Source organism: Gymnoscopelus microlampas, assembly GCF_963454915.1.
Source record: "Gymnoscopelus microlampas genome assembly, chromosome: 20".
Taxonomy (NCBI): Eukaryota; Metazoa; Chordata; class Actinopteri; order Myctophiformes; family Myctophidae; genus Gymnoscopelus; species Gymnoscopelus microlampas.
The window spans coordinates 35,455,481-35,479,049 of NC_139957.1; the positions used below are offsets into that span (position 1 = coordinate 35,455,481).

The 23,569-nt window shown below is 43.2% G+C and overlaps 2 protein-coding genes across 2 annotated transcripts; one reads left to right on the plus strand and one right to left on the minus strand.

The window, feature by feature from the left end:
• Positions 1 to 14,590: 14,590 nt before the first annotated feature.
• LOC311036110 (conserved oligomeric Golgi complex subunit 1-like) lies at positions 14,591 to 17,395 on the plus strand (the record flags this gene model as incomplete). Its single annotated transcript, XM_084044632.1, has 1 exon — positions 14,591 to 17,395. The coding sequence occupies one exon, from the start codon at positions 14,591 to 14,593 to the stop codon at positions 17,393 to 17,395; it is 2,805 nt and encodes a 934-aa protein (XP_083900758.1).
• A 1,410-nt stretch (positions 17,396 to 18,805) lies between these two features.
• On the minus strand, positions 18,806 to 21,001 carry LOC311036111 (semaphorin-4E-like; the record flags this gene model as incomplete). Its single annotated transcript, XM_084044633.1, has 1 exon — positions 18,806 to 21,001. One exon carries the CDS (start codon positions 20,999 to 21,001, stop codon positions 18,806 to 18,808), a length of 2,196 nt encoding a protein of 731 aa, XP_083900759.1.
• Positions 21,002 to 23,569: the final 2,568 nt, after the last annotated feature.

The window sequence follows — 23,569 nt, forward strand, 5'->3', positions numbered from 1 at the left end:
TCTTTTAAGTTTTATCCGGCTCTTGTACCTTTATAGAACCGTTCAGTGAAGACTGTTCAAGAGGACTATTTGAGTATGAACCACGGTGGTACAGTGGTTAAGATACAGGGCTTGCAAACCGAAGATCCTTGGTTCAAACCCAGCAAGAACATTTCTTTAAGTTTTACAATAAAGGTACAAGAGCCAGTTAAAACTTAAGAAATGTCCTTGCTGGATTTTAACCAGGAGTCTTCAGATTACAAGTCCTGTATCCTAACCACTGTACCACCATGGTTCATACTAGAACTCTCCTCTTGCACACTCTTAACTGAACAATTCTATAAAAGCACAGGAGCCAACAATCGTTCAGTGAACACTGTGCAAGAGGACAGTTCTTGTATGAAGCATGGTGGTACAGTGGTTAAGATACAGGGCTTGCAACCCGAAGATCCTTGGTTCAAACCCAGCAAGGACATTTCTTTAAGTTTTACCATAAAGGTACAAGAGCCAGTTAAAACTTAAGAAATGTCCTTGCTGGATTTGAACCAGGAGTCTTCTGATTACAAGTCCTGTATCCTAACCACTGTACCACCTTGGTAACTAGAACTCTCCTCTTGTACACTCTTAACTGAACAATTCTATAAAAGCACAAGAGCCAACAATCGTTCAGTGAAGACTGTGCAAGAGGACCGTTCTTGTATGAAGCATGGTGGTACAGTGGTTAAGATACAGGGCTTGCAATCCGAAGATCCTTGGTTCAAACCCAGCAAGGACATTTCTTTAAGTTTTACCATAAAGGTACAAGAGCCAGTTAAAACTTAAGAAATGTCCTTGCTGGATTTGAACCAGGAGTCTTCAGATTACAAGTCCTGTATCCTAACCACTGTACCACCATGGTTCATACTAGAACTCTCCTCTTGCACACTCTTAACTGAACAATTCTATAAAAGCACAAGAGCCAACAATCGTTCAGTGAAGACTGTGCAAGAGGACAGTTCTTGTATGAAGCATGGTGGTACAGTGGTTAAGATACAGGGCTTGCAACCCGAAGATCCTTGGTTCAAACCCAGCAAGGACATTTCTTTAAGTTTTACCATAAAGGTACAAGAGCCAGTTAAAACTTAAGAAATGTCCTTGCTGGATTTGAACCAGGAGTCTTCTGATTACAAGTCCTGTATCCTAACCACTGTACCACCTTGGTAACTAGAACTCTCCTCTTGTACACTCTTAACTGAACAATTCTATAAAAGCACAAGAGCGAACAATCGTTCAGTGAAGACTGTGCAAGAGGACCATTCTTGTATGAAGCATGGTGGTACAGTGGTTAAGATACAGAGCTTGCAATCCGAAGATCCTTGGTTCAAACCCAGCAAGGACATTTCTTTAAGTTTTACCATAAAGGTACAAGAGCCAGTTAAAACTTAAGAAATATCATTGCTGGATTTGAACCAGGAGTCTTCGGATTACAAGTCCTGTATCCTAACCACTGTACCACCATGGTGCATACTAGAACTCTCCTCTTGCACAATCTTAACTGAACAATTCTATAAAAGCACAAGAGCCAACAATCGTTCAGTGAACACTGTGCAAGAGGACAGTCCTTGTACGAAGCATGGTGGTACAATGGTTAAGATACAGGACTTGCAACCCGAAGATCCTTGGTTCAAACCCAGTAAGGACATTTCTTTAAGTTTTACCATAAAGGTACAAGAGCCAGTTAAAACTTAAGAAATGTCCTTGCTGGATTTGAACCAGGAGTCTTCAGATTACAAGTCCTGTATCCTAACCACTGTACCACCATGGTTCATACTAGAACTCTCCTCTTGCACACTCTTAACTGAACAATTCTATAAAAGCACAAGAGCCAACAATCGTTCAGTGAAGACTGTGCAAGAGGACCATTCTTGTATGAAGCATGGTGGTACAGTGGTTAAGATACAGAGCTTGCAATCCGAAGATCCTTGGTTCAAACCCAGCAAGGACATTTCTTTAAGTTTTACCATAAAGGTACAAGAGCCAGTTAAAACTTAAGAAATATCCTTGCTGGATTTGAACCAGGAGTCTTCGGATTACAAGTCCTGTATCCTAACCACTGTACCACCATGGTGCATACTAGAACTCTCCTCTTGCACAATCTTAACTGAACAATTCTATAAAAGCACAAGAGCCAACAATCGTTCAGTGAAGACTGTGCAAGAGGACAGTCCTTGTACGAAGCATGGTGGTACAATGGTTAAGATACAGGACTTGCAACCCGAAGATCCTTGGTTCAAACCCAGTAAGGACATTTCTTTAAGTTTTACCATAAAGGTACAAGAGCCAGTTAAAACTTAAGAAATGTCCTTGCTGGATTTGAACCAGGAGTCTTCAGATTACAAGTCCTGTATCCTAACCACTGTACCACCATGGTTCATACTAGAACTCTCCTCTTGCACACTCTTAACTGAACAATTCTATAAAAGCACAAGAGCCAACAATCGTTCAGTGAAGACTGTGCAAGAGGACAGTTCTTGTATGAAGCATGGTGGTACAGTGGTTAAGATACAGGGTTTGCAACCTGAAGATCCTTGGTTCAAACCCAGCAAGGACATTTCTTTAAGTTTTACCATAAAGGTACAAGAGCCAGTTAAAACTTAAGAAATATCCTTGCTGGATTTGAACCAGGAGTCTTCGGATTACAAGTCCTGTATCCTAACCACTGTACCACCATGGTGCATACTAGAACCCTCCTCTTGCACAATCTTAACTGAACAATTCTATAAAAGCACAAGAGCCAACAATCGTTCAGTGAACACTGTGCAAGAGGACAGTCCTTGTACGAAGCATGGTGGTACAGTGGTTAAGATACAGGACTTGCAACCTGAAGATCCTTGGTTCAAACCCAGTAAGGACATTTCTTTAAGTTTTACCATAAAGGTACAAGAGCCAGTTAAAACTTAAGAAATGTCGTTGCTGGATTTGAACCAGGAGTCTTCGGATTACAAGTCCTGTATCCTAACCACTGTACCACCATGGTTCATACTAGAACTCTCCTCTTGTACAGTCTTAACTGAACAATTCTATAAAAGCACAAGAGCCAACAATGGTTCAGTGAAGACTGTGCAAGAGGACAGATAAAGTATGAACCACTGTGGCGCAGTGGTTAAGATCACCACCTCAGAGGGCAAAGACTGTGAGTTCAAATCTCACCGATGGTGGAAGAGAAAGTCTGAAAGATGATAAAAGAGAAAGTCTGAAAGATGATAAAAGAGATACCCCGAAAGATGGTAAAATATAAACTCCGTAAGATGGTGAAAGAAAAACCCCGAAAGATGGTAAAAGAGATACCCCGAAAGATGGTAAAAGATAAACTCCGAAAGATGGTGAAAGAAAAATCGAAAGATGGTGAAGCAACGCCTCGGTGCGAACGAGATTCCCGCGGCGACGCCTCGATACGAACGAGATTCCCGCGGCGACGCCTCGATACGAACGAGATTCCCGCAGCGAAGCCTCGATACGAACGAGATTCCCGCAGCAACGGCACAAGATGGCGGAGATGAAAGAAGACAGAGAATTGAGTAAGAAAAAGAGGAAAAAAACTTTTTTTTTTTAAATTAATTTTAAGCCCCTCCCTCTACAACCTGAGGAAGGCGGGCTAAATCTATCCTCCTCCTCTTCTGAACAAAAAAAACTATAATAGCCATAAGCAGGATTCAAACCGTCAATCCTCTGCACTTGAATCCTTTGCTTTACCTTCACGCCACCAGGCCTTTCACATCAATGAAATGTTTTAGGTCATACTTGAAGTTGAAGGAAGAGATGGCTGGTCAAAAGATGCAAATATTCAGATGTTTAAATATTTGCATATTAATATTAGATTTAACAAGAAAAAGTGCTCCACGGAGCACAGGTCTCCGCCAGCATATCAATCAAATCAATTATAGACTGAGCCCCTAACTGAATTCTGTTTTGTTTTGAGCTGTTCTAGTGACTCAGGGATAACAAATTATGTAAATTGAATCCAACCACTTTCATTTCATGTATTTATTGCAACAACACCAATCAAGAATTAAATACAAAAACAGATAGCTGTGCTGTGAACAAATTAGGCTAACAAGAACACAGTATTATGGTATGTATAGCTTTCTTTTTGTTAAACAACAGTACTGTGTGGCATTTTGTTTAAACTAAAGTATTGCATGACTTCATGTATAGGACACAGTGTAGAATTACTTTTTTCATAGGCACAGGCCATGTGATTTTTGCAGGGTTTTACTTAAGAAAATGTGAAATTGAAAACAAAACAGTTAGACAATAATCATACATTGATGATGAAGTGCACATTAACATTGGAAGAGTCACACTAGGCCATTTACGACTACTGGATTTTAATAATTGTCAACTACTAACACAATGTAGTCGACTAGTTGTGGAGATATATCGGATATATTATATCTTTTTTTTTCATCCATTAACACTTCACAATTGTCATCAAAAACATCTCAGATACAACCAGTAAAGGATTAAATAAGCACAATTTAAGGAGTTATGTCTGCTGTTTGAGCGCCCCACACTGAAGGCACAACAGAATTTGACAACTATGATTTGTTTGACAACAATAACCCATGGATGTGTAAAGAGAACAATTGTTTCAGGGCCCACAGCTGCATATCTGCTGTAGATATACTGCCCTGATTTATAATATCTTAATAATAATTACATTTAAAAATAATTAAAACCTTGACTAGTTCGACTACTTCCACAGTGTCGACTAGTGGTTATACAAGTGGACTAGTTGGTGAAACCCCTAGGCCACACTCACAATGAGTTTATTTTCTTTTATTTCTCCATAATGCCGAAATAGCCGAAACCTTTGTTGTACCTTAAGGCATTATGGAGAAATAAAATAAACTTTGATCCTGTCATTGTGAGAGTGGCCTAGGGATTTCACCAACTAGTCGACTTGTATAACCACTAGTCACCTTGTCAAGACTCAGAGCGCAGTGGTAACAAAAGAAAACCTGTTTGTGCACATTAACATTCACACCGATTTACATCTCAACAGTTAAAAGGTAGGGTAAGTGATTTACTTTGGTTAAAATAAGTGTTAAATAGCTCTATATTCTGATAGTAGTCATTGCTATAGAGTGTTTGTTCAGTAAAAGGAGTCTCCCATGTCTCTCCAGCTCTTTATTAAACAGAACATGCTTTTTCAGTGCTCTCTCCTGATTGGCTTAAATGTTGTCCCCTACCTGAAAATGTACTATATTCTGTTTACTAAAGAGCTGGAGAGACCCCTGTGACCGAACAAATGCTCTGTAGCAATGATTACTATCAGAATATAGTACTTAAACCTTTTTAACCAAAAAATATCCCGAAATATCACTTACCCTACCTTTAAGTCACAGCAGACAATGAGCATGAGCTGTCACTTACACGCTGTAACAAAAGTTCTCCTTGACTGGGCGTACCTCTGTGCTGGAGTCTGACGACAGGGGAACAGGTTCTCTCCTGAGACAAATGAGCTGCGATGGAGAGATGAGTGAATGACATGGTTGGAAGGAGTCTCCGATTTACTAAAGCAGTTAAACAGTTAAGCAGTTGGATAAAATTACAAAAGTATTGGTATCAAAATATACTTAAAGTACAAAAGTACTCATTATGCAGAATGTCACATTTCACAAGTTTCAAATCTATACAACGTATAAAAAATCTTTTGAAAATAGCAGATCTACAAGCTTACAATGCGGTGCATCGTGACGCATTGTAAGCTTGTAGATCGGCTATTTTCAAATGGCCGAATTGTATATAGGGCTGAAGGGTAATGTATGCTTTGTAATAATAATCCAAATCTACAAAGTAACTATAAGTAAAGTTTTCAAATAATTGTAGTGAAGTAAAAAGTACAATATTTGCCTCTGAGATGTAGTTGAGTAGAAGTAAAAGTACTTACAATTGGTAACACTCCAGTAAAGTAATAATACCTCAAAATGGTACTTAAGTACAGTACTTGGGTAAATGTTCTTAGTTAATTTACACCACTGCTAATTAGATGAATATAGTGAAACTCATTACAAAATGATACTATTCGTACAGGGTGTGTGACTCACCATGAGAGCCAGACTCCACAGCAGTGGCGAGGAGCTCCAGGCTTACGGGATGCAGCACGTGCTTGAACACAGAGGAAGAAAATATATTGTACAGATCCATTTCTACAAGCAGTTGGACATTGGTTGTGAACATGTCACCACCCTCTCAGCAGTGCCCTACATCGTGGCTCACCTAAATGTTTGACCCTGGTGGTACTTATGAAACTGGATGTTTGAAAATAGCAGATCTACAAGCTCACAACGCGTCGCGATGCGACGCGTTTTGAGCTTGCAGATCGTCTATTTTCAAATGGCCGAGATATAAAATAGGGCTAAAGTGGTTAATGTAGGTTTTATAATGTAATAATAATTTCTGCGAAGTAACTAGAAACTAAAGCTGTCAAATAATTGTAGTGGAGTAAAAGTATAATATTTGCCTCTGAGATGTAGTGGAGTAGAAGTAAAAGTATTGAAAATGGGCCAGGAAGTAAAAAATCCTCAAAAGTGTACTTAAGTACAGTACTTGAGTAAATGTACTTGTTACTTTCCACCACTGGATGCAAGCCTTCACCTCCTCACTCAAACTTTCAGCTATCTTCACCTTAGACACCTGGGATGATGCTTGGACGGCAGCGACCTTCAGCCCACCAACCGAATTTGGTTACACAAAAATGTACATATGATTAAGATTATATACATGCTCTAATTTTAGCATGCATCTGATGATACCTCTAATATAGGGATTTTGATGATCCCAAGAAAAAAAAGTGGTCCAAAGAGACTGTCTTTCGGAGACTGTGGAACGCTCAAATTTAGACATAGCCCAAAGATAGAGATACCATTTGATTCTAGACAACCTCAGGTTTCCAATGGGACCAACCTTGTCATGCTACCTTGTCGGGAAGGGGGTTACATACATACCTAATGATTCAAAGTTAAGACAACATTTTGGCGAGGGAAAAACGTCCATCACCATTTTCCAAATGGTCCCTTGAGCTGTCACCTCAATATATGTGAATGGAAATGGGTTACATGGATACCTACAAGCCTCCCCTGTACAGACATGCCAACTTTATGCCAATCCCATGCAGTGTTTTGCATGCAGTAAAAAAATATGAAATTTCCGCCCTATTATAAAAAAACAAATTACATATTTACATATAAAATGTTTGTCTTAACTTTGAATCATTAGGTATTTAGCCCCCTTCCCGACAAGGTAGCATGACAAGGTCCCATTGGCAACCTGAGGTTGTCTAATCAAATGGTATCTCTATCTTTGGGCGACGTCTAAATTTGAGCATTCCACAGTCTCCGAAAGACTCGCCGGCGTTCCAGCCAGCCATCCTTCAGGTCTCATAGGCGTAATAAAACATTGAAAAAAACACACTTTGGACCACTTTTTTTCTTGGGATCATCAAAATCCCTATATTAGAGGTCCTATGGATGCCAAAAATCCAAACTAGAAAAAAGAATAATCAGTCGCGCGTGGACTCCTCCTAGGGCCTCTACTATCACAGTTGCTTTGAAAACGGTAGAAAGCTGCTGCAGTTTTCCAACATGATGGGAGTGCCGGAGAACCCAGTACCCCCACCTGTCAGTCAGTCTGTGCCTCTTTCTTATATAATTTGACAATTTGGCCAATGTTTGACCATTGTTCCTTGAAGCACACTATCCAAAACACTGCAACACTACTAAACATCCTATCCTTCGACTATAAATGTCCAATGTCATTACAGTTCTCAGACTCAGATAGCATCCATACTCACTCAGAAACCTGTTGAAATCCCTCACACACTCTCTTCTCCTCCAGTCTAGTGTGTTAGTTAACCTTCAAACTGTCAGCGCTATCTTCACCTTAGACGCCTGGGATGATGCTTGGACGGCAGCGACCTTCAGAGCTTCAGCCCACCAACTGAATTTGGTTACAAAAAAAATGTACATATGATTAAGATTATATGCATGCTCTCATTTAGCATGCATCTAATAATGTTATTCTTTTGAAATCTACATTGTAGACTGTTTTATTGCTTTAGTTCTGTTTATTTACGTTTTAGGTGAAATTGTGTTATTTTAAGTGACAATGGAGGGGTTTTCTTTGTTTATTATATACATTTTATTTATTTATTTAGTTCCATGCGTTTGCAATGTTTGCCTGTTTTACACTTGAGGATCACTACAGTAAGTGTGTTAAGTGCTATCCTCAGGATTTTGTCTGTTTGAAATTTAAGTCCTAATAAAATCCATCAATTTTGCAGAAAGACCCAGTTAGCTTATTGTATAGCTGTGCCGTATTGTGAGCTTAAAACCCCCAGGCATCATATTTAAACAACGTATTTTTACCACATAAACCACATTACTATCAAACATGAATATCCCAACAAACATCGAATGTAACAACAGAAAGGTATTTAGCATGCATTTAATAATGTTATTCTTTTGAAATCTACATTGTAGACTGTTTTTATTGCTTTAGTTCTGTTTAATTAGGTTTTAGGTGCATTTGGGTTATTTTAAGTGACACTAGACTAGAGTGGTTTTCTTTATTTATTATATACATTTTATTTATTTATTTAGTTCCATGCGTTTGTAATGTTTGTCTGTTTTACACTTGAGGACCACTTTGGAAATACAGTAAGTGTGTTAAGTGCTATCCTCAGGATTGTGTCTATTTGAAATTTAATCCTAATAAAATCAATCAATTCTGCAGAAAGACCCAGTTAGCTTATTGTATAGCTGTACAGTATTGTGAGCATGGAACTAAATGGTCTCATACAGCTATAGATGCAGTAAAGTGGTCTCCTTTTTACAATAGGCGGAAATTACATATTTGTGCTGCATGCAAAAAACTGCATGGTTCTTGCCCAAAACGTTATGAGATTGGCATATATTTGACATGTCTGTACAGGGGAGGCTTGTAGGTATCCATGTAACCCATTTCCATTTACATATATTGAGGTGACAGCTCAAGGGACCATTTGGAAAATGGTGATGGACGTTTTTCCCCTCGCCAAAATGTTGTCTTAACTTTGAATCATTAGGTATTTAGCCCCCTTCCCGACAAGGTAGCATGACAAGGTCCCATTGGAAACCTGAGGTTGTCTAATCAAATGGTATCTCTATCTTTGGGCTACGTCTAAAAAAAATCCCCCCCTCAAAAAAAGAATTCATCCCGACCCACAGGTTGAGAACCACTGTGTTATCATCACAGACAGTCTGTGTGCAGGAGAACCCAGTGCCCCACCCGTCTGTCTGTGTGCACCTCCTAGATCCTCTGGAATGAAGTGACAAGTCCTGAGCACCTCTACTGTAACAGCTTTGGTAGCAGGGCCTTGAAGCACACTATCCAAAACACCACAACACTACTAAACATAGTCCTTCAACTATACATGTCCATGTCATTACAGTTCTCAGACTCAGATAGCATCCATACTCACTCAGAAACCTGTTGAAATGCCTAACACACTCTCTTCTCCTCCAGGCTAGTGTGTTAGTTAGTTAACGTTGTAGTATTAATGTCAGCTGGTGGTGGTACAAATACTGAGTGAAAACCCAGCTGCAAACACGCTAACCTTGTTTTTAACAGGGTTACACACTGATATATCCTCACCCTGGCATTTACCAGTATATTGAACATAATATGTCAAACACTTAAACATCACTGTTTTGACCTGTTTCTCTCACTCTCACAGACTGTCCCTCTTCCTCCTTTTTTAGTCCCACCCCCTCTCAGAACCTTGATTATAGTTGATTGACACCTGGCTCCCCAATGACATTGTATCCATGACCTTGGTATAAGTATAAGATGTATAACAAACCCATCAGTGGGCCTTGACGAATAGACAACTGGTTAGTGCTGCTGCCAGTGACATGAGAGACCTGGGTTCAATTCCCTGTGTACATGCGTGTCTTTATTTTTTTATGCTAGTTTAAGAGTTTAAACGCCTCTCTTACTTAAATGAAAACTACATTTGAAATATTAAGTTAAGGTTATAATTTGTTTCTCCTTCTTACAAAAGGTGGACTTGAACCAATTACCCTCACAGTCTCAGTTATCTAAGTTCTGTATCTTAACCACTGTGGTTCATACTGAATCAATGCTCTTGCATGCTCTTTAGTGAAAGATTAGAGATACTGTACACTTGGAGGGGGAATCATCCTTGGTTTTGAACCAAGAACCTTCTATTTACACAGCAATGATTTATCTCCTTCACCACAGAAGCATGCAAAATAGTTGGCTTGTTTTGCACTGTGGCTTGGGTTTTTTAGTTTTGAACCACAACTTAGTCTGTTTCTCTGCATGGGGTGGGTGTAGTTTCAGTACAGTGAACCTTAATTTAATGTGTAGACTAGAGTAATTGGTAGCTTAGCTCACTGGTTCTCAATGTGAGGTCCAGGGAACCCCTGGGGTTTCAGGGGGCCTAGTGTAGCAGCCATGGCATCATGGTGATTTATGATGGTAGAGTACCGTAATCCTTTTAGCCGCCTTCTCACATCGTGACATCTTCTCAGAGGGAAGAGGCTGCTGGGGGAGCAGGTTTGTACATCTTCGATAGTGGATAGAGTGCAATCTGTTTCCTGATCGTTAAAGGTGGGGTGTTATGTCTGAAAGAAATCTGCTCAGCTAATATTTTACAGAAAGACATTTCAAGTTTTGTGAACTCCACCCTGGTATCTGGACATCACACACTCCTTGACCCTCTCTGCAGAAGGTCAGCAGCTTGATCACTCAACTCATTCAGTGAAAAAAACACATTGTCTAGTTGCAACAGCAACACTGCCAGTGTTTTCGCTCACCTTTGAAAAGTCATAGAATAGAATATTATTCTTCACCGCAATCGTCCATTCCATATATATGGGCAGCTGAATGAGGAGTAGTTTTCCCCCACAACAACAGAGAGCAGAGAAAAAGGTGTTTTCTTAACAGGGAGTCAATGTGGTGTCTTTTTTGTGATCTTGCTGCTTGGTTTTGCTGCTTCGGTGTGTCTGAGGGACTTGGATGGTGATCGCTGGTTTGCAAACGGCACCATCTGATGGATAAACACTGAAAACACATGATAAGATAAGATAAGATAAGAGCTTTATTGTCATTGCATACACAACAAAACATAGTTTGGTACCTCTGCAGACAACAACAGTATTAAAAGAAGAGCACTGAACATTGAAGGAACAATAAAAAACCTTGGTCAAAGTCAGGTCAGTCAGTCCCACAGCCATGTCAATGGCACTGAATGAGTCAAGGTGTATTTCTGTAAAACCTGGGTAAAGTTCTTTCAGACATAACCCCCCACCTTTAACTATCAGGAAACAGGGGAGGGACGCAGTCCCCCCGATGATGGTCCTCCGTGTACATTGATGGCAAGGGACTTGAACCTGAGAACTGTCTGTAGTAGAGGCAACTGATCAAGCACACCACACCACTGCGCCAACACACCTTCGGGCCCTCAGCAGGTGACTTTTAGTGGTTTTGACTTTCTTTTTGTATTTTGTTTTAATCAACCAAAACTTTTTTTCCATTCTTTTTGTTAAATCAAGTACAAGACTGTAAAAAAAATGGCTATAATGTTTTCAACTAGTTTCTCAAACAGTGCTGTACTATGACCACAGCTCCTCTTTGATTAGCTGAATTTAGTTGGAGAAAATATCACTTGACACTGCAGCATATCAATCAAATCAATGATCAACTCTAAGCTGAGCCTTATACTTGTATACTGCATTCTGTTTTGTTTTGAGCTATTCTAGTGACCCAGGTCAGGGATAACACATTACATAAATTGAATCCAACCACTTTAATTTCATGTATCTATTGCAACAAACACCAATGAAGAATTAAATATAAAAACAGATAGCTGTGCTGTGAACAATTTAGGCTCACAAGAACAAAGTATTATGGTATTGTATAGCTTTCTTTTTTTAAACAACAGTACTGTATGGCATTTTGCTTAAAATAAAGTATTGCATTACTTAATTTTAACAGTATAACTTTTTTTTTTAATATACTACTACTACTACTATTGTATCAATGTTGGAACTGAATTCATAACAAGCTAAACTCCTTTTTGCATCAAGTCCTCCAAGGAAAAGGCCATGTGAAAGGAGAAATTGAAAACACAACTAGAAAATGTGCTCCTCGGAGCACAGGTCTCCGCCAGTACTGTTCCTGATTAATCCTGTCTTACCTCACTTCAAAAGATATAAATGATCTTTTGAAGTGACACACCTATTTATAGGTCTCTATTTCATCATGCGTCTCGCTAGCCAATCAAAGCACACCCTTTCAACATATTGTCACGTGACACGTGAAGCTTGACCAATGTTAGCTTGGTGGACACACGGAAGGACGAGAACGAAAACATAGTCTCCTGGCGGAGACAATTAGACATAATCATTGATAATGGCAGCCCTCACAGTACTCTCCTCTGTACTGTGTAGTGTAGTGGAGTCGTTGTCCTGTGTATGGCCATATATGCCGACTGATTTGTTCAGGCCTGATGCCATGATGACACATTGAGGTTAGACAACACAGTCCATATTTGGCAGCTGCATTGGAAAGTCCTTATATGGTGACATGAGTGTGGTTCGTGGTTCGTCCTCTCGCAATTTCACGCTCCAAATTAGGTGGTTTGCCGCTAAGCATCGGAAACCTTGGTAACAGTGTGCGCCTATGTCACACATGCACAGTAGGGTGGGGTCCTAGCGGTCAAAAGAAAAGGTGGCAAAAAATTTGCTTGAATAAAAATAATTTCGTTTTATATTAACTGTACAATATGTAAGTACATTGAAGGTGGGGAAAGAAGCCTTTGTATTAGCCAGAGCACTGATCAATAGTATGTAGGAAGATTGGAGGCAAGTGGAGTGATCGTGTGCTGAGCAACCCCGGACGTACTTTTGGAGGTCATTTCAATTATAGTAGTTTTATTATAAGTATGTAGTAGTATAGTAGTATATGTATATATATAGGATAGGATAGAGGTTTGGGCCGCTTCGCGGAGCTCACATCTAGGCCCGGTCAGCTACATCACAGCTACATTGCACCAGTGAACTGATATGGCCATATATGGAGATGCGCAGTAGGGTGGGTGTGGCTAAAAATGTCCAATGTAGTTTTATATTATTAACTGTACAATATGTAAGTACATTGAAGGCGGGGAAAGAAGCCTAAGTATTAGCCAGAGCACTGATCAACAGTCTGTGGCAAGTTTTGGGGCAAGTGGAGTGATCTTGTGCTGAGCAACCCCGGACGTACTTTTGGAGGTCATTTCAATTATAGGATAGGATAGGATAGGATAGGATAGGATAATAATAATTACAATCATCATCATCATCTTTAAAGGAAACCAATGTAAGTATACATAATTATCTTCTCTTACAGGGGTAGCAGGTAAATAGAATGAGATCAACCAATCAATCAATTCTGCAGAAAGGCCTCCTCGGGTTATTGTATAGCTGTAAAGTATTGTGAGCTTAAAACCCCCATATTTAAACTAACATTTTACCACATGAACCACATTACTGTCAAACATAAATATCAACAAAGATTGAATGTAATAACAGAAAGGTATTTATTCCACAACCATGTGATTCATTCCTAACATGTGTCATGCTGGCCCAAATAAAACAAAATAAACAAATACCCAGTTGTTTTTTTCCCCCAACTATTGGTATTATACCAGTTTTGTTGGCATGCTTGTTGGAGCTCATTTGAAATCATCAAGGAAAGTATTGTTTGTACTCACAGTTCCCAATGGAGAAGAACCACACCCACCTGTCTGTCTGTGTGTGTGCTAGACTAGAGAAGCCAGTACCCCCACACCCTTTCTTCTCCGGGCTAGCTTGTTAGTTGACCAGCTTGTAGTTATTAATGTCAGCTACGGTAGAATGGTAGAAATACTGAGTGACAAAACATACTGACCTTCCTGTTTTTAACAGGATTACATGCTGATATCCTCACCCTGGCTCTTAATTTGGTGACCACATTTACCTGATTATTGAACTTATAACCAACACTTAAACATCACTGTTTTCACATATTTCTCTCACTCTCAGATTCTCTCTTCCTCCTATTTTAGTCCCGTCCCCTCTCAGAACCTGATAGGTTGATTACAGTTCATTACTAGGTTAAGAGTTTAAACACCTCTTACTTAGATATAAAAAAGTTAATGTGTAAAATCAAATAAATTATTTTTGTACATTTCTGTTAGAATGTCCTTTAAAAGAACATTGTATGCAAATGTAACTCTGTATACAATGCCAAATTCAGGACACTCATGAATGAACTGCAAGGGTACCTGCACAAATCATCATTATAAGGCAATACGCAGGCTTGGCAATTGGTTTGTGTGTGACGTAAACCCAGAGCTCTGCTCAGGCTATATAAGGTGTTCTTGTAGGGGAAGAGGGTTTCAGACATCAACTTTGTCATTGAAGCTGTAGCTGTAAACCAGGACACATTTTGCCAATTTAACACCTTATAGAACATGAATTCATGAAGAGCATTGTCACTTTATCACAATATAATTTTCTGGACAACCTTTCAACCTCAGAACATGGCCGAGGCTTCGGCACAGTCCGTCCGGGTGTCCGAGATCCGGGACTCTGAGGTACTGTTTGAGCGGTACAATGCAGAGGAGATCCGCGGCATCGAGCGCCGGGTCCGCAGCGAGATCGAACAGAAGAAAGAGGAATTGCGACACATGGTCAGAGAGCGGTACCGGGACCTGATCGACGCAGCCAACACCATCAGTGAGATGCGACAGCGCTCAGAAGGTGTGGTCCGGTCCATACAGGACATGCACCAGTACTGCCACAGTCTGAAACAACAAGGGAGAACCAATAACTGGCAACAGACCGGCAACAAACAGGAAAACCAGTGGCAAGAGAAATTCTACACCATGGCCTCACAGATCAAGCTGCTGCTGGAGATCCCTGTGCATATCTGGAGTGCCATGGAGTCATCTCAGTGCCTGCAGGCTACACAACTTTACCTGCTGTACTGTCACCTCCACAGGCAGCTGCAGCTGGAGACCAACTCCGCAGGGACACATTACAACCCCGTCCTGACACGTTTCCCCATCCTCATCCAACAGGTTTCCACCTTTGGACACTTCAGGTCCAACATTCTCATGGAGAGTAAGTTACTACTGCGAGGACAGGCAATATCAGACCAGGCCATCGCTGAGGCGCTGGTGTCCACCATGCTGCTGGAAGACAGCTCAGCAAGACAGGCCCTGTCCGACTTTCTATTGGCCAGGAAGGCCTCCTTTCATCAGCTTCTTAGCCAACCATGGCACGTGACTGGAATCAAGGCCCAGGTGTGTAGCTTGGTGGAGCTGTATGTGAACACCCTGTTCCAGGCCTACACCATCTTCTACCTACCCCCAGAGGGGGACCTACAACCAGTGGAAGGAGCCCTGAGCTGTGGCATGCTTTTCTCCACGCTGGAGAATGTCACAGCTACCACACTTCCAGGGAAAGGCTGGATGGTTTTTCAGGACATGAGTGCAGTAAAGTTGTTCAAATACCTGCCTTCTTCTATCACAGAGTTCCAGCTCGCACAGCGAAACCTGGCTCAGCCAATCCAGAGAGAGGAGCTCAGAGACACATTGCAGCAGTGGATTGATACCTGCAAGGAAGATCTGTGTGGTGGCATCAGCAGTCTACTGGTATGTGTGAACAGCCTGAAGGGGTTGGCGTCTATCAGGGATGCTGTCTGGGACCTCCTCTCTTCTGAATTTATCAGTCAGCATCGGAGTGCTGTCTGTCAGCAGCTGCTAGAGGGTCCCCTGGCCATGTGGGAATACTTCCTACAACAGCTCTTCCTCAACCGCCTGCAGGCCATCACCCATGAGGAAACTCAAGCCATTTCAGTCAGTTTCACCAAACTCCTCAGCTCTGCACTGAGGAACCTGGAGGGCCAGTCAGCCCAGTTACCACCACCCTCTCCCGGTGGAAACCCAAATCCCAGCTCCACCCTTGGGGGAGGGCAGTATGACATAGACGTGGCTTCCTTCCTGTGGTCGGAGGGCCCGGGGGACCTGCTGAGGGATGTTGCCTGCGTGAGCGTTAGCCAGCGAGGTCAGCAGCAGTGCAGCGGCCTTACAATGAAGACCCAAGCTCTGACGCCCTGTGTCCAGAGCTTGTGTTCCTCCCTGGATGCCAGGCTGAGAACCAGGCTAGATGAACTGCAGTTCTACCTGCTCTCCCAAGACAAAGCCTCCAGCACCACATCGGCCCCAGTCTCAAACCCTGGCACTTCCCGGGGCCCCACCATGTCTGCCCTCAATTTCTTCAACGATGCTGTGGTGGACACCTTACGGAATAACTGCTTGGCCTGCATGCGTCACATTCTGTCCTCTGTCCGCTCTAAACTGGTCCCAGGGCCCGCGGGCCCATCCCACCTCAGCACGGTCCTGTTCTTAGCCAGGCTGTGCCAGTCCATGGGCGAGCTCTGTCCAAATCTCAGACAGTGCATCCTATGGGAATGGAGTGGGGCCGAGGCTGCAGCCAAAGTCACCCCAGGCCAGACCAGGGAGCAGCTGGGCAAAGCCAGTGCCCTCCAGGAGGTCACCCCTGCACAGGCCAAGTGGGCTGGTCTGAACGAAGAGCTGATTGCCTGCAGCATGGAAGCATACAGCATCTGGACCAATGCCATCTCCAAGGTGCTGGTGGATTTATTTGCTACAGCACTTTATGCAGGGTCTGCAGGCTCCATCCTGACCACAGCCACCAACTGGGAAGAACTTGAGATCCAAGAGGAAGCTGAATCAGGTGGCACCAAGACATCCAAAATTAGACTTCCTGTCCAGCCATCGTGGTTCATCCAGTCAATGTTGTTCCAGTTTTGTGTGCAGGTGAACCGGGTGGGTGGCCACACTCTACCGAGGCCCACCCTGAACCTACTGCTACGAGCCTGCCTGGACGGAACTCTTCAACATTACCACACCCTTACACAGCAAGGCCAGGAGAAGGAGGGAGTGTTCCTTATGACACAGAACAGAGCGTTGCAGCTGTTGTTTGACCTGCACTTTCTCAGTGCCACGTTGGGAAGAAGACCAGAGGAGGGCAAGAACTGTCTGTCCGAACAAGACCCAAGGATCCAGCAGGTCTGTGATTGGTTGGAAAGCTACATTGACCCCTTTGACCTGGACGTCTTCACACCACCTCTTGACGCTAACATCAAACACTTCTCACAGAGAACCTCTGTGTTGCTGGGGCTGTTGAAAGGCACAGAAAGTCACTTAGTGTCACATAGCAGCAGTAGTCCCCAGGAGCCCCACAACATCCTGCCCCTGGCCAGCAGCCAGATCAGGTTTGGCTTGCTGCCTCTGGGCGCAAGGCAAAGTCATCCCTAAGAACAACTAACCAAATGTCTACTGGCCCCTCCCATGTCAACACCAGCAAATGACAACACTTTCCACCCTGACTAACCTGTTCAAGCAGTTGGCCAATCAATACAATTTATCTTGGGGTGGGGGGCATAATGAATGCAATGTTAACGAGTGCAAAAATGTCACAAACGTCACAGCCTGAACAATTGAACTAATACATAAAAGCTACATATTACAACTGAAGAAGATTATGTTATTTCTTACCAGTCAAACAGATTAAATTATAGAATGAATGTAATAGTGTCAACATTTAGCATTAAGTGCTCACACCTTTCAACAACTATGTCTCGAGCAGCAGGCAACAACAATTGTTTGTGAATTTTGTTCATTTATTTGTGTGAACATCCAAGTCATCCATCCTTCTATAAATGCATGTAATCTACGTGCTTGTGTGGCATATCTCTTGTGCATCTCAACTTGCGACTTCAAACTCAGCGTGACTCGCGGGCGTACAGTGTCTGGTGTTTCTTTTATAATGGATCACTATGGAAACAAACTTTTAATTGGTTATACAGTGCTTTTAACGGTTGCCAATAAGGTATTCAGAGTTACTACAGAAGGGGCACCAAATCTTTGTGTGATAGGAACGTTTGTTTTTTTTGTTTAGTTTTTTCACTTTAAGCACTTGAATCCTTGCATCCCTATTCTGGGGGGAACATTAGCCGAAAATAGCAGATCTACAAGCTCACAACGCATCGCAGTGTGACGCACTGTGAGCTAGTAGATCACAAGATTTTGGTGAAGAAATTTGGTGCGGGGGAAAAAAGAGCAGACCAAGTACAGTGCCAAAGGTCAACTTTAGTTACTATAGATGGTTCAAGTGGTTAAATGTCTGAAATAACATGAATGTAATAACATAGTAATAGAAAGGATAAAGAGTAAACATAATATAACTATAAAATATATTGTGCTGTGTAGTGGGGGTCCCTGCTTCATCTCCCAGCTAAGGGGTCCTTAAATGGTTTGAAAAGCGTTGAAGATTCCTGAGGCACTGGACCCAGGATATTGCATGGTAGTTCAAAGCCAATCTATGATGTCAGTCAGCTACGTCAGTAATTTGATGTCGGTCAAGCATTGCCATATGCAGTACCCATTATCAGAGTACGGAGCCATGTGGAACCCCATATTTGTATTTGTATGTAAGGAGGCCTGAACCTCTAGCCTTCTAAAAATTGCAAAATATAAAAGGTAGTGAGCTCGTAGATCGGCCATTTTCACTATTTATATTTTTTTCACCAATTTCTTTACAATGACATGCCCAAATTAGGGATTGATTATTAATCAATTATTTTATTAAATAACAAATTACATCGATGAATTCTCTTAACTGTTGCACCGCTACAGTACGATCATATCCCTGTCATGTGCACAACTTTATACATAATTCCCTTCTAGATCCACAGTGTGATTATTGGCAGTGCATGTGCTGCTGCCAGGAGTGGGATTCAGGGGCTTAGTTCTCTGTACCTCCTGGGTTTTACTGGTGCCCCTGAAACGGTTCCACATTAAAACAATAACAAGGGACAGAGAGAGCAGAGCCACGGCCACCATAAGACACACTACAGTTGCTGTTAATCGATAAACCGGCATGATCACTGCAGTTGCTGTTGTTAATCGATAAACCGCCATGGTTTTGTTGTATCCTCTCTTGTTGACCTGCTCTGAGGAGTCACAGGTGTACAAGCCAGCGTCTGATTCTGAGGCGTCGTGAATGAGGAGAAACCCACCGTAGATGTAGTATTTGCTGCTGTCGGAGTGAAGTATTTGGTCAGACAAACGCCAGTGGACCTGCGCCAGGTTAGAGTCTGGCTGGCAAGGCAGCAGAATGTTGTTCCCTGGAACCAGGGCGACATCTTCAACTATTACAGGCTCTTCTGGCTCTGGATGAGGACATTGTGAAATGTCTCCCTTCTTTAGACTCTGAATAGCGGTGTCAGAGGAAGACGCCAAGCTGGAGACTAGGCGGCAGTGGTCAGAGGCGGAGTCCCAGGCACAGTAGGGGTCTCTGGCCAGGATACAGTCCACACAGGACTCATAGCGACCGCAGTTACTGACTGGCATCTGAACAGCACCAAACTCTGATCCTGCATACAGCTGGCCCTTGGCGGAAGAGAGACGCAGAGTCCTGATGGGATTGGGGTCCTCATACAGCTGAATCTCTTCAATAATGAACATCTCCCCAGCGTAGTTCACAGCCTTCTGAATGTAGCCGTTTTCAGTGCCGATGAACATGACAGGGTATCTCTCACCATCTAGTGCCAAAACACTATCCACTACAATCCGAGTCAACAAAGGCCCCTTTTTCACCACCAGCGGGCCACTATTGAGCGGCCGAACAGTCTCGTCCATGAGGGGCCGATCTCTGATGAACTCCAGGGTTTTGTCTGGAAGTTCCCAAGAGGTATTAATCCCCTTTTGTCGAGCAACATCATTGATGCAACCTCCTGGTCTGGGATCAGGCAGCTCACCCTTGTACGTCACCCACTTGGACTCACCATTCAAGACGACACGCGACTTAAACTTCCCCTCATTGAAAACTTTTCCAATGGCAGACACACTGTATGCACACACTGCAGACATGTCTGACGAGCTTGACTGAGGTGTAAAGACTGCATAGAAGATGCTCTCATTCCAGTTTTCATGTTCCAGCAGGAACACATCCTGGACAATGGAAGGCAGGAGGCTGTGCTCAGGGATGGAGCAGTCCAGACGTGCCTTCTGGAACGAAGTCCATTTCCTATGCAGTGTCCGTGCACCTCCTATATCCCCCTTGCAGACACGAGCCACCCGTGACACCATGAGTTTGCTGGAGAAGTCATATTCCTCTGCATTCTCGGTGAAGAACAAGTAGACCTTATCATCATCACCATCAGGACTGCCAACGCTTTCACGCACAAAGTCCATGTGGATGAAGTCGGGGTCACTGAGCCAAGAGCTACTCCTAACAGTTTGGAGAGCCCATGAGTCTGAGCTGCGGAACCTTGTGAAACTGTGTTCATAAGCCATGAAGTTGACTGCTGTGGCAGAATACAGATTGGTTCCAACCATGAGGGAAGAGTGTCTTTGGAAAGGATGAAAGGGACACTTCCCCCTCCCATCCTCAAGCTTTCCCTCCAGACTCAACTGTCCATCAGAATACATCATATAGTCGCAGGTGGGTTCAAATGCATTTGTTCCACAAACATACATTCTGGGTTCATTCCCCTTGTCATCGACTATTGTGTGCAGCGTTCGAATGTAGTTACGGCATTCCACCTCAGCATCTTTTCCCTTGAGTGAACAGTCCCTCTGTTGTGCTTCGGTAACCCGCCAATAAACTGCAGCTTTCTTATCATCAATGTTGTCGATATTCAGGGCAAAAATGGCTTCTCTGGACCCAAGAAGCAGCAGACCCAAATCCTCTCTCATGAGCATGGTGGTGTAGTCCCAGATCCCCTCCTCTCTGAACATCTTCAGCTCGTTCTGGTAGGTGACAGTCTTTCGCGGAATGCAGAAGTGAGTGTTGGGTGTGCTATAGGATGTGGGGAGAAGAAATCCCCAGAGAATGAACAAAACAAACAGAGGAGGCATGGTCTAAAGGTGTGGGAGACCAGCACTGATGCTCCTGTCAGGAACGTTATTTACTTATTGGTCACAGTATAGAAAGTTCTACAAGTTTGTCTTGCGATTGTCTGCTCTGATGGAGTCTCCTGGAGTCCTGGATAGTATGATTTGTTGTGTGTCTTGATACTGTCCCTGGCACTCTTGGGCTGCTGGTTTTATACTGCCGCCTTAACGCTCCGGTCATCAGAGTGATGTCACAGTGATGTCTCTCAAGCCCAAATATAGAATTCAATGTCAGTCTTGCCCCAAATATGGAGTTTGTGTCAGAACTGCCCAATTATGGATGTCCATGACATCAGATTCCAGTCTGACATCATAGTAACCATAGCAACCTGATATAAACAAACATGGAAGCAATGCAAGGCCTTTTTAACAATAGGTAACTATAGTAACTGTAGCCGTCTGTCTGTCTGTCTGTCCCTTTTATGCCCATATATGCAGATCTCTATTCCCTATGCGTCTCTTTCTGCCTGCGTTTTCCCTTGTTTGCTCATACATTCCCTGATGTATAGTTCTCATCGGTATATGCCCATATGAGTACTAGAGGTTCTAGAGTGGAGGCGGCTAAACAACCCTCATACCTACGTCGCACTGCCGATTTGACTGGTATGCCCATATATGGAGATCTCTGTATCTGTCAGTCCTTGTCCCTTTCATGCCCATATATGGACGTATCTGTATCTGTCAGTCCTTGCCATAGAGTTATTAGAAATAATAGAGAGGGCACAGGAAATACCCTCTCATCCACTTGCATTGAGTTGCTCACACAGCGCATAGGCTACTCACTCCTAAATCACCCCTTCTTCCGGGTTGGGAATTGGGAGAAATGTGACGTCCGGGGCCTATTTGGGCTTCTGTGACAAGTTTTACGTCACAGAGGTGATGCGTTTTGCGTCACCTCCATGCGCAACCCCGTATGCAGCCCCGTGCGCAAGCTCGCGTGCAAGCTCTTGAGTCGAGCCCATTGGTCGAAACCGTTTTCGCTCGTTTGTGACTCCGGCCCCAGGCTGTTTTAAGCTGCAGTAGCTATGAATCGCCATCATGTCCAATGCACTTCAATGCAACCTCTGGGCTTGCCCCAATAATGCCCATATATGGAGAGCCCTGAAGTCATCAGTATATGCCCATATATGGGCATGCTGATATGCCCATATACTGTATGGAGATCTCTGTATCTGTCAGTCCTTGTCCCTTTTATGCCCATATATGGAGATCCCTGATGTAATCAGTATATGCCCATAATATGAGCACCGGGGGGTCGGGCCGATATGCGGCCCTCACATCAGGCATTCAGGGCCACATAGCGGCCCTCATGCCTACGTTGCACCGCCAATCTGGAGATCTCTGTATCTGTCAGTCCTTGTCCCTTCCATGCCCATATAAGGAGATCCCTGATGTGATCAGTATTCACTAATGCGCATATGGGAATATACTGATGAAAACTATACATCAGGGAACTCTGTATATGAGCTTACAAGGGATACAGGCAGAAAGATAGACGGCTACAGTTACTATAGCTACCAAGTGTAAAAAAGGCCTTGCATTGCGTCCATGTTTGTTTATATCAGGTTGCTATGGTTACTATGACGCCAGACTCAGAATCTGATGTCATGGACCTCCATATTTGAGCAATTCTGAAACAAACTCCATATTTGGGGCGAGAGGGACATCACTGTGACATCACTCTGATGACCGGGACGCCAAGGCGACAGAATAAATACTGAGCACAGCAGTCTCACAATCAACGCTCCCAAGAATCTCCTGGACGACTCTTCGACACTGACCTCTTCAAGACTCTACCTTCAAGTAGATTATCATCAGGACGACATCCACGACTCCTATCATAATCAGGAATCTGTTCCAAGAACTTCTGTTACCTACCACTGCTGCCATGCATTCCTCATTGTTCCGGCGTCAGGTAAAGAACATTGTCAAACACTACACACAGGCTCAGATCAAGGTACGGGAGGCCACGTCAAATGATCCAGGGTATCCATCGAGCTTGCTTATGTCAGAGATTGCCAAACTTACCAACAACAAGCTGGCCTTCTCTGAGATCATGGGCATGATCTGGATGCGGCTGAACGACCATGGAAAAAACTGGCGCCATGTCTACAAGGCACTGATCCTGCTGGACTACTTGATCAAGAAGGGGTCCAAGTCCGTGGCCAAGGACTGTCGGAAGAACATCGACATCATTGAGACGCTGAAGGACTTCCAGTATAGGAACCAGGATGGGTGCGACCGAGGCACCTGTGTGCGGAGGAAGGTCAAGGAGCTGGTCACTCTGCTAAGTGACAAGGACATGTCTTCCCCTCATCTGAACTGGGAGGAGGAAGTACAACTACAGCTGGCCCTGTCCATGAGCCATGAAAAAAATGAAAAGCCAGGGCTGAACTCTGCTGATATGGATGAGGCGATGCAGCTCCAGATGGCACTGAGCCAGAGCATGGAGGAGCGCCAGCCGGAGCAACAGAGCTGCCAAGAAGACGTGGTATTGCTCCAGAAAGCTCTTGAGGAGAGCAAACGAGAGAT